This window comes from Chiroxiphia lanceolata, chromosome 27 (assembly GCF_009829145.1).
Source record: "Chiroxiphia lanceolata isolate bChiLan1 chromosome 27, bChiLan1.pri, whole genome shotgun sequence".
NCBI classification, from domain to species: domain Eukaryota; kingdom Metazoa; phylum Chordata; class Aves; order Passeriformes; family Pipridae; genus Chiroxiphia; species Chiroxiphia lanceolata.
In genome coordinates, this window is record NC_045663.1 from 2,526,850 (window position 1) to 2,538,554 (window position 11,705).

The window sequence follows — 11,705 nt, forward strand, 5'->3', positions numbered from 1 at the left end:
CCCAGTGGGCACCACCAGCAGCTGGTACTGGTGTCAGGGAAAAAGGGGTCAGGCTGCCCCAGTAACACCAGTGCCAGCCCCAGCCCTGCCTGGTTGGGCATTCCAACCCCATGACAGTGCAGTCCAAATAACCTGGAGCAGAGCTGAGTCTTTAAATAATTCCATTTAATCAGACTAAGTGTCACCTTCCCCCGATGTGCTCTCTCCCGCAGGAGTTACAGTGCACGCGGGAGCCAAAGGGGAAGCTGAGTCCTAAACCCAGCCCCACCCCCGGGCTCAGGGTGGTGATCCAGCCTAGCAGCACTAATCCCTGCTCCCCCACTGCCTCGGGAACACCCTCCTGGAATGTGGTGCTGACCCCCCCTGGGAGCAGTGCAGGAAGTGCCTCGCTGGGTGAGACCCCCCCGAGGCAGGGACAGAGTCGGGGCTCCCCCTCTGCACAGCCACCCCACAGCCACCCCTGAGCTCACCCAGCTGGGAGCTGCTGGGAAAGGGAGGGAAGAGGCTAAAACCAGCAGCACTGAACCCACTGCCCTTTATTTCAGGGGAGGGTCTGCACCCCAGCCAGCAGCTCCGGCCTCAGGGGGCTCCGGGGCTGCTCCTCTCCCGCTGCCTCGATGTCTGCCATGACTGCTGCATCCCAGCACAGGCTCAGGAGGGCTGAGGGCACCTGCCACAGGAGAGGCACGTTAGTGAGCCAGGAAATCATGGAATACTTCAGGCTGGAAGGCACCTTAAAGCTCAGCTTGCTCCACCACCCCCCCACCGTGGGCAGAGGCACCTTCTCCTATCCCAGCTTGCTCCAGCCTGGCCTTGGCCACTTCCAGGGATGGAGCAGCCACAGTTTCCCTGAGCTTATAACACCCTGTGTGCCTTCCCAGAGCTGGGAAAACTTCAGCTAAAAGGGACAAGGGTGGATTTCTGCCACAAGCTCCTTCTGGGAGACGCTGCTCTGGGCTTTCCGTTCACAGCCTTGCCTTGCCTTTGCTGCCTTCCCTCTTTTCCCAGTGTGGATGCTCAGCCTCTGGCAGAGCTGCTGGCAACTCCTGCAGCTGCCTTTGCTCCAGGAAGGAGGTCCCTGCAGTTCCCTCCAGACTTTGAAGCCTCCAAGCAGTTTCTTGTTTGCTTGTGCTTAAAACGAGGGGCTGGAGCACAACTTGGGGCTCTGAAAGCTGAAGACACACAAACTTCCCCCTAAGCTCCGAGACTGTGATGGAAGGGGCTGAAGTTCTCTCTCAAAGCAGCTGAGGGGTTTTGGAACAAGCTTAGGGGGGGACTCTGAACACCTCAGGACCCTGGGGAAGGCACCAGCTCAGTGTTTTCTTCACTCACCAGCCCACATTCATTGAAGGCCAAGTTCTCATCAGCCAGTTTGACCCCTCCAGGTCCCAGGAGCTCAAAGGGCAGCCAGTCATCTCTGAGTGCTTCCCTCACAAAGCTGTAGAGCACAGACACTGCTTCTCGGGCATAAAAAGTCCCTGCCATGAGAAACACGAGGTGAGGGAGTCCGGCCTTTCCCAAAAATCCAACCTTTTGTGGCCCCTTTCGTGGGGCTCTGACTTTCTCAACTACTTCAGTGCCACACAGCCAGGCTGACTGAACTGGAAAGGCCTCAAAGCAGAGTGCCCAGAGGAAGTTATTCAATCACTGCAAGTCCCTGCCAGGCCGTGACAAAGAGCTGGGAAAGCCTGAAGTGATTTCCAGAGTTCTGCTGGAAGATTGGAAGAGGATTTGTGCTGTTGCACAACCTCGTGCTGGTTCCTGTGACACACTGGTCTAATGAGTCCAGCTTGTTCCCAGAGGTTTTGGGAAGAGGAGGCTTTTTAATGAATGATGCCTTGGGATTCTTCTCAACTTTAAAATCCCAACCCTGAGCAGGTGATGGAGATGGGAATTCTTGGAGAAACACCCCGCTCTGGTTTGGTGTTTTATTCCACGAGCTGCGTTAATATTCAGGTTTTTATCCCACAAGCACCCTCAGGAGGTGCCCAAAGGAAGGGTGAGGAGCCTTTTTTTTTTACCTTGGAGGATGTATCCGTCGGGAAAGCGCACCCGGAGCAGGGTGTAGTTGTACTTCCTCATCTCCCTCTGCTCCTCCTTCTCCCTCATGGCTCTTGTCCTCAGCATCGATGCCTTCTCCACCGCCTCTGTCCTGCGGGGAGAGACCCTTTCAGGCACCAGGGACAGGGACAAACCGGGATCACAGGGTCTGGCTGGCACCTCCTGGCCCCTCCTGCTGCTCCAGCCCCTCAGGAGAGGGACAAACCCCCTCTGGCATCCCCTGGCCTTTCCTCCCGGTCCAGCCCCTCGGGATAAACCCTTCCAGCCCCTCAGGAGAGGGACAAACCCCCTCTGGCATCCCCTGGCCTTTCCTCCCGGTCCAGCCCCTCAGGATAAACCCTTCCAGGCAGGAAGGAGAAGGACAAACCCCTGGCTGGCATTCCCTGAACCCTCCTGCTGCTTCAGCCCCTCAGGAGAAGGACAACACCTGACTGGCATTCTCTGACCCCTCGTGCTGCTCCAGACCCTCAGGATAAACCCTTCCAGCCCCTCAGGATAAACCCTTCCAGCCCCTCAGGAGAGGGACAAAGCCTGGCTGGCACCCCCTGGCCTTTCCTCCTGCTCCAGCCCCTCAGGATAAACCCTTCCAGGCAGGAAAGAGAGGGATAAACTTCTGGCTGGCACTCCCTGACCCCTCCTCCTGGTCCAGCCCCTCAGGACAAACCCAGGACTAGACCAGTGCCATGATCTAGGTGACAGGGTGGTGTTGGGTCATAGGTTGGACTGGAAGATCTCAAGAGGTCTTTTCCAACTTAGTAGATTGTGTGATTCTGTGGGACAAACCCCTGACTGGCATCCTCTGACCCCTCCTGCTGCTCCAGCCCCTCAGGACAAACCATTTCAGACCCTCAGGAGAAGGACAACGCCTGGTTGGCATTCCCTGGCCCCTCCTGCTGCTCCAGCTCCTCAGGAGAGGAACAAACCCTTGACTGGCATCCTCTGACCCCTCCTGCTGCTCCAGCCCCTCAGGACAAACCCTTCCAACCCCTCAGGAGAGGGACAAACCCTTCCAGCCCCTCAGGAGAGGGACAAACCCTTCCAACCCCTCAGGAGAGGGACAAACCCTTCCAGCCCCTCAGGAGAGGGACAAACCCTTCCAACCCCTCAGGACAAACCCTTCCAGCCCCTCAGGACAAACCCTTCCCGCCCCTCAGGACAAACTCTTCCAGCCCCTCAGGACAAACTCTTCCAGCCCCTCAGGACAAACTCTTCCAGCCCCTCAGGACAAACCCTTCCAGCCCCTCAGGACAAACTCTTCCAGCCCCTCAGGACAAACTCTTCCAGCCCCTCAGGACAAACTCTTCCAACCCCTCAGGACAAACTTTTCCAACCCCTCAGGACAAACTCTTCCAACCCCTCAGGACAAACCCTTCCAACCCCTCAGGACAAACCCTTCCAGCCCCTCAGGACAAACCCTTCCAGCCCCTCAGGACAAACCCTTCCAGCCCCTCACGACAAACCCTTCCAGCCCCTCAGGACAAACCCTTCCAGCCCCTCACGACAAACCCTTCCAGCCCCTCACGACAAACCCTTCCAGCCCCTCAGGACAAACCCTTCCAACCCCTCAGGACAAACCCTTCCAACCCCTCAGGACAAACCCTTCCAACCCCTCAGGGGAGGGACAAACCCTTCCAACCCCTCAGGAGAGGGACAAGCCCCTGGCCCCTCATGCCGGAGCCTCCGTTCCCTCCCCACAGCCACCGTTCCGTTCCCTCACCGCAGCCGCTGTTCCCTGCGGATCTCCTCGGCGCTCAGGTTGTAGAAGTCGTCGGGCAGCTCGAAGCGGGCGGCCTGTGGGGAGGGCTGGAACACGCGGAGCTGCCGGTCCAGCCGGGCCCGGAGCGGCTCCGAGCTCAGCAGCTGCTCCTTGGAGTCCTTGAGCTGCTCCAGCCTGGTCAGCACCTCCTCCCTGAGCACGTAGAACTGCTCCTCGGGGCTGTCTGCAACCAGGGCAGGGGCTGTGCCTGAGACCCCCTGACTGCAAACCCTGGCCCCCCAAAAACACCCCAAACACTCCCTGCTGAACCCCAGCACCTGCAAACTCCGCTCCCTGGAAACCCCCTTCCCTTGAAAACCCAATGCCACTGAAAACCCAATGCCACTGAAAACCCCACGCCACTGAAAACCCCACGCCACTGAAAACCCCACTCCCTGCAAACCCCACTCCCTGCAAACCCCACTCCCTGCAAACCCCACTCCCTGCAAACCCCATTCCCTGCAAACCCCACTCCCTGCAAACCCCACTCCCTGCAAACCCTGTGCCTCCAAGACCTGCAAACCCCACTCCCTGCAAACCCCATTCCTGAAAACACTATTCCTCTGAAAACCCCACTACCTGCAAACTCTGCTTCCAGCAAACCCCACTCCCTGCAAACCCAATTCCCCTGAAAACCCCATTCCCTGCAAACCCAGTTCCCCTGCAAACCCCACACCAACACTCTGCCCTTCCTTGCCTTGTCCTGGAACAGGCAGCGTTTTTGTCTCAAACCCCACGGCCTGGAAAAACTTGTGTGCCCCTTCCAAGCAGCTTATCCTTTCCTGGAAGAAAAGGACAGGATTTAGATGGAGTTTGCTCCAAGTGAGGGAAACTTCCCAAGGCTGGGCAGCTGCAGGAGTCTGAGCTCACCTGAAACACCTTGTTCTGCAGTTTGATTTTCCGGTATTTCTCCTCCTCTGGATGGAGGTAGATGTTGTCCAGGTACCTGCAGGAAGAGGGAGGCACTGCATGGATCAGAGTGCTTCTCCAAGGTGGGACAGGAAACAGAGAGCTCAGAGTATTTCTCCCAGAGAAAAGAGGTGAGTAAAACACATCAGTTGTTTTGGGGCCAACCAGCAGCTCCCAAACCTGCTGGGTTGGTGGCCCAAGTCTTCATTTTAAAACACCTCCAGGATGCTGAAATTGGGTCAACTGACAATTCAGGTGGTTCAAGAGTTCAGTTTTCTTCCCCCAAAAAAATCCCCTTTGCCTGGAGAACAGCAAGAAAACCCACCTGGGAAGGGCCCAGCCCCCCGTGCATCCCCTGGACCCTCCTGCTGCTCCAGCCCCTCAGGACAAACCCTGCCAGTCCCTCAGGAGAGGGACGAACCCCTGGTTGGCACCCCCTGACCCCTCCTCCCAGTCCAGCCCCTCAGGAGAGGGACAAAGCCTGGCTGGCACCCCCTGGCCTTTCCTCCTGCTCCAGCCCCTCGGGATAAACCCTTCCAGGCAGGAAAAAGAGGGATAAACCTCTGGCTGGTACTCCCTGACCCCTCCTGCTGCTCCAGCCCCTCAGGACAAACCCAGGACTAGACCAGTGCCACCAGTGCCCTCGGTCCCACCAAGGCAGCCCCACTCACTTGGCCATGGTCTCCACGCCCACCCGGACCTTCTCCCGGTCCTTGTTGAAGGTGTGGATCTCCATGATGGAAGCAGCCACTGGATCCACGGAGAAATACTGGGGGAGAAGGAGAGGGGCTGGTCAGGGAGGAGCTGAGCCCAACTCAGCACCACGTTTGTTCCCCTCTCACAGCAGGATAAAACACCCCGTGGGTTGGGATAAAACACGCCGTGGGTTGGGATAAAGGTGGTTCAACAAGTAAAGTTAAACTGTCCTGGGGGAAATTTTACAGGGAGAAGGTTGGAAAGGTCACTAGAAGGGACACAAAAGGAGTTAGAGGAGGAGGAAGGAAAGCACTCACTGCCTGGATGGCTTCCCGGAGGTGCTTTTCCTTCTGGTCTTTCCTCACGACGGCACCGGTCAAGGGGCAGATAAAATAGACCCCTGAGACAGAGGGAGCGGCTGCCCCTTCCTCCTGCTCCTAAAGGAGGGAAAACCAGGCACCAAACTGAGCTTGGCTTGGGTTTGTCTGTTGTTTAACAGCCCGGGAGATCCCCCCAGGGCAGGCAGGGAAGGGCAGCACCTCCCTCACCTTCTCCTCCTCGGGGAGCCCCTTCTCGCTGGCAGCTGCCTCGGCCATCAGCTCTCTCCTCACTAGGAGACACAAACCCTGGTTACAGCAGAGGCTCAGCACATTCCAGAGGCTTTGGGACAGCACAGGGGAAAGGGAACACCTGGGGAAGGGAACACCTGGGGAAGGGAACACTTGGGGAAGGGAACACCTGCCCAGGTGCTCTGTCCCAGCCCAAGGGTGAGCGTGACCCTGACCCCATTCCCAGCTCCTGGTGCCCCACCCTGGCAGTTTTCCACCCAGGAAACTGGGTTTTCCATCCCCAGGCTCTGCCGGGGCTCCAGCCGCTCCTACCCTGGTTCTTGATGGATTCCTGGGAGCAGGAAGGCGCCTTTCCCTTGGGCTTCAGCTCGAGCCGGGCCAGCGCCGCGGCCGCCGCCATCTGAGCCTCGTCCGTCGGGGCCTGGCGGGGCTTCGGGGCCGCCTCGGCTTTTGGCTTCTCCCTGGGGGCCCTGGGAGGGGGGACACGGGCTTGGTGACCCCCCTTCGGGATTAATTAGGGTTAATTAGGGAGCGGGTTATGGGGGGATTAATTAGGGGGACAGGGAGCCCCTCTAATTAGGACCCCCTCTTGCACAGGGATAACCCCAAAAGGAACGAGAGACACCCCATGGCCCAGCCCAGGGGGGGTCATTTATAGGTTGGCGGTTAATTAGAGAGGTGTTAATTAGAAGAGGGAGGGGAAGACCTCATTTTGGGGGGGGGATACAACACACCCCCTTCAAGGCATGACAGGGGCCCCAAAATGAACAAGACACCCCCCCCCCCCATTTCCCCCAGGATAAGGGGGAATGACCCAAACCCATGGAAAACGACCCAAAACCCGAGGATAACGACTCAAACCCGGGGATAATGAACCAAACACGAGGAAAACGACCCAAACCGGGGGGAAACGACCCAAACCGGGGGGAAACGACCCAAACCGGGGGGAAACGACCCAAACCGGGGGGAAACGACCCAAACCGGGGGGAAACGACCCAAACCGGGGGGAAATGACCCAAACCGGGGGGAAACGACCCAAACCGGGGGGGAAACGACCCAAACCGGGGGGAAACGACCCAAACCGGGGGGAAACGACCCAAACCGGGGGGAAATGACCCAAACCGGGGGGAAATGACCCAAACAGCGGGGAAACGACCTAAACTCGAGGAAAACGACCCAAACTGGGGGGAAACGACCCAAACCCGGGGATAACGACCCAAACATGGGGAAAACGACCCAAACCGCGGGGAAATGACCCAAACCTCAAGAAAACGACCCAAACCCGGGGATAACGACCCAAACCCGGGGATAACGACCCAAACCCGGGGATAACGACCAAAACCCGGGGATACCGACCCAAACCCCACGGAAAATAATCCAAACTCAGGGAAAACGACCCAAACCCGGGGATAACGACCGAAACCGGAGGAAAACGACCCAAACTCGAGGAAAACGACCCAAAACTCGAGGAAAACGACCCAAAACTCGGGGGATAACGCCCCAAAGCCCGAGGGATAACGCCCCCAAACCCCGGGGGATAGCGCCCCAAACCCCGGGGGATAACGCCCCCAAACCCCGGGGGATAGCGCCCCAAACCCCGGGGGATAACGCCCCCAAACCCCGGGGGATAACGCCCCCAAATCCCGGGGGATAACGCCCCCAAATCCCGGGGGATAACGCCCCAAATCCCGGGGGATAACGCCCCCAAACCGGCCCCACGGAGCGGGGACACCGGTGACCCCCGGGGGATGTGCCGGTCCCGGTGTAGGGAGGTCCCGGGGGATCCCGAGGGGTCTCGGGGACGGCGCCCGTTCCTCGGAGCCTCCCCGTTACCGGGACGGCTCCGAGAGCTTCTGCCCGGGCCCCGCCGTCTTGAACTTCAGGTCGGCCTTGATCTCCTGGAAGAACTTGCGCATGGCGGGGCCGGGAACGCCGGCACGGGCCGGGCCGGGATCAGGAACACCGGGACAGGGCCGGGATAGGGCCGGGCCGGGATCAGGAACGCCGGGACAGGGCCGGGAAAGGATCAAGAGCGCCGGGACGGGATCGGGAACACCGGGACAGCGCCGGGCCAGGGCCGGGCCCCGCCCGCCTTTCCGGCCCGCCCTCACCGTCACCGGAACGGGCCGGGCCCGGCCCCGCTCGAGCCCCAGCGGCGGCGGGGATGGGACACACGGATCCTGCGGAGCCCACGGCACCGCCAGGCTGCACCCGGAGACCCCCACGGAGCCCACAGCCGCACCTACGGACCCCAGACCTGCACCCACAGACCCACACAGACCCCAGACCTGCACCCACAGACACCCATAGACCTGCACCCACGGACCCCAGACCTGCACCCACGGACCCACACAGACCCCAGACCTGCACCCACGGACACTCATAGACCTGCACCCACGGACCTCCGACCTGCACCCACGGACCCCAGACCCGCACCCATGGACCCCAGACCCGCACCCACGGACCCCAGACCCGCACCCACGGACCCCAGACCTGCACCCAGGGACCCCAGACCTGCACCCACGGACCTCCGACCTGCACCCACGGACCCCCACAGACCCCAGACCTGCACCCACAGACCCACACAGACCACAGACCCACACAGAACCCAGACCTGCACCCACAGACCCCAGACCCGCACCCACGGACCCCAGACCTGCCCTCACAGATCCCAGACCTGCCCTCACAGATCCCAGACCTGCACCCACAAACCCACACAGACCCCAGACCTGCACCCCCAGACCCGCACCTACAGACCCCCACAGACCCCAGACCCGCACCTACAGACCCCCACAGACCCCAGACCCACACCCACAGACCCACATGGACCCCAGACCCGCACCCACAGACCCCAGACCCGCATCTGCGGACCCACACAGACCCCAGACCCACACCCTGAGCCCCCCCCGCCCCCCCAGTCTCCAGGCCTTCACCCCCAGACCTGCACCCCCCGACCCCAGACTCACCACACACTCACCCTGCACCCCCTTCACCCACAGACCCCAGACCTGCACCCACAGACCCCCACAGACACCAGGCACCCGCTCAGGCAGCACCCACAGAACCCTCAGACCTGCACCTTTAGACTACCCCAGACCTGCACCCACAGACCCCCAAAGACCCCAGACCCACACCCTTAGACACCCCCCCCCCCCAGTCTCCAGGCCTTCACCCACAGACACCCCTGGACCCCAGACCTGCACCCTTAGACCCCCCCTGGTCCCCAGGCCTTCACCCACAGACCCCAGACCTGCACCCATGGACCCCCACGAACCCCAGGCCTGCACCCACAGACCCCAGGCTCCCCCCAGACTGCACACCCAGAGCCTCCAGGCTCCCCCAGACTGCACCCACAGCCCCCCATGGACCCCAGACTCCCCCGAGCCTGTGCCCGCAGCCCCCACTCCACAGCCTGAGCCCCCGCAGTGCCCCTAGGAGCAGCCCCGGGCTGACCAAACCAGCCCGAAACGGGCTCTGGATCTGGGACACGGCCTGGGCTGGAGGGGCTAAAGGACACGGAGAGGGGGCTCCTGTCCCTCCCACCCCACAAAGCAGGTGGGAGATGGGCCAAGGGGCTCAAACCCTGAGGATGGACACGCACCCTGCAAGTCAGCCTGCTCCACGAGGTTTAATTCCGCAGCACAACAACTCCTCCTCCTCCTGGGACACGGGACACTCACTGCCGAGGAAGGGGCTGCCGTGGGCAGGATGAGGTGGACCCCCACCCCAAATGGGGGGCTCTGTGAAACAGCTCCTGGCACTGCTCCTCTGGTGGCATTGGCACAGGGATCAACCCCTGGGACACCACAGCGGCACCCAGAGCCACAAACACAGGGATGAAGGAGGGATCCACAGTGGGATCACCAGCGGGGATTCCTGGACTGAGATACGGAGCCACTGGCCACTGAGCCCCCCGTGCCCACGGCACAGGAGACACTGTGGAGAACACAGAGACCCCTGAGAACTGCTGGGATATGGCACAGATGGGATATGGCACGGACTGGATGTGGCACAGATGGGATATGGCACAGCCCAGCAGGAGTGAGGGCTCCCTTACAATGTGAACTCCCAACACCCCCCAGATACCCCTCACTCCTCGAATTCCCACTGGCAAAGCCCGGTGGAATTTCCTCTCAACACACCCCAGGGTCTGTCCCCCCCCAGGGGTTGTTCCCACACCTCCTGCAGGGCCATGACCCTTCTCTCCCCCCCCCCCGGGAACAGTTTCTCCCCCCGGGCGTGGTTTGGTGTTTGGGTTTTGTTCCCGCCGGGAACAGCCCGCTGTGGGCAGAACCTGCGCTTCTGTGACCCTGCAGATAATCCAGTTTGGGTTAAACCCGGGTTAAATCCCACCCCGGCCCCCGGGGCGGCTCCTGGCGGTGTTTGCTCTGGTTTAGCTGGGCTGAGCTCAGGGTCGGACTGAGCTCAGGTCGGGAACACCCACCCCAACGCCGAGCAGGTTCAGTCTGGCCGAGGGTGCAGGGAAGGGCTTCAGCCACATCCCCAGGCCAGGGGGCCCATGGGGGCGGTGGACAGGGCAGGGTGGGGGTTTGTCCCACCCCACAGCCCCCTCCCCATAGCCCTGGTCCACACACTATAGCCCTGAACCCTCCCCCATAGCCCTGTGACCCCCCCCAGTCCTTACCCCCCACAAATGCCCTGTGACCCCCCAGCCCTGTCCCCCTCCCCATAGCCCTCTGACTCCCCCCAATCCTTGTGCCTCCCATAAGCCTGCAGCCCCCTCCCCATATCCCTGTGACCCCCCCCATAATATCCTTGTCCCCCCCATATCCCTGTGACCCCCATATCCCTGTCCCCTCTCGTATCCCCATCCCTCCCATATCCCTGTGACCCCCCCAGCTCTGTCCCCTTCCTACAGGCCTGTCCCCCTTCCCATATGCCAGACCCGCCATATCCCTCACTCCCTCCATATCCCTGTCCCTCTCCCCATACCTGTCCCCCCGCATCCCTGTGACCCCCCTCCCCATACCCCTGTCCCCCCCACATCCCCGTGACCCCCCTCCCATATCCCTGTCCCCCCATATCCCTGTCCCCCCCATAACCCTGTCCCTCCCATACCCCTGTTCCCCTCCCATACCCTGTCCCCCCATATCCCTGTCCCCCTCACATCCCTGTGACCCCACTCCCATACCCCTGTCTCTCCCATACCCCTGTCCTCCCCATACCCCTGTCCTCCCCATACCCCTGTCTCCCCATACCCCTGTCCCCCTCCCCATTCCCCTGTTCCCCTCCTATACCCCTGTCCCCCCATATCTCTCTCCCCTCCACATCCCTGTGACCCCACTCCCATACCCCTGTCCCCCCATATCCCTGTCCCCATCCCATCCCGTTCCCCTCCCATTCCCCTGTCCCCCCCCATACCCCTGTCCCTCCATACTCCTGTCCCCCTCCCCATTCCCCTGTTCTCCTCCTATACCCCTGTCCCCCCATATCCCTGTCCCCTCCACATCCCTGTGACCCCATCCCATCCCGTTCCCATCCCATTCCCCTGTCCCCCCCATGTCCCCCCTCCCCTCGGCCCCGCCCCCCCCAGCGCCCCCCGCTTCGGCGCCTCCGGCGGCGCGGCCCAATCCCGTTATCCCGCCGGGCCGCCTCCTCGCTCCCATTGGCCAGAGCCGCTGATCGACACCCCTGCGGACCAACCGGCGGCGCGGCGGCGGCCGGGGGCGGGACATCCTGCGTGCCGTGCGGCG

At 61.4% G+C, this 11,705-nt stretch overlaps 1 protein-coding gene across 3 annotated transcripts; it reads right to left on the reverse strand.

Moving 5' to 3' along the window:
• Window positions 1-144: 144 nt before the first annotated feature.
• Window positions 145-8,104, reverse strand: UBXN6 (UBX domain protein 6). Of its 3 annotated transcripts, none has more exons than XM_032712118.1 (11): window positions 7,825-8,104; window positions 6,304-6,461; window positions 5,971-6,032; window positions 5,740-5,859; window positions 5,398-5,495; window positions 4,688-4,763; window positions 4,515-4,599; window positions 3,779-4,001; window positions 2,022-2,152; window positions 1,333-1,478; window positions 145-670 (listed from the first exon to the last, which is right to left on the reverse strand). In XM_032712118.1, exons 1-11 carry the CDS (start codon window positions 7,905-7,907, stop codon window positions 542-544), a joined length of 1,311 nt encoding a protein of 436 aa, XP_032568009.1. In that variant the 5' UTR covers window positions 7,908-8,104; the 3' UTR covers window positions 145-541. The 3 variants fall into 3 exon arrangements, with proteins under 3 accessions (XP_032568009.1, XP_032568011.1, XP_032568010.1); XM_032712120.1 differs by lacking the exon at window positions 7,825-8,104 and adding an exon at window positions 7,409-7,447 and having other exon boundaries at window positions 520-670; XM_032712119.1 differs by lacking the exon at window positions 7,825-8,104 and adding an exon at window positions 7,148-7,278 and having other exon boundaries at window positions 520-670.
• Between the last annotated feature and the right edge of the window lie 3,601 nt (window positions 8,105-11,705).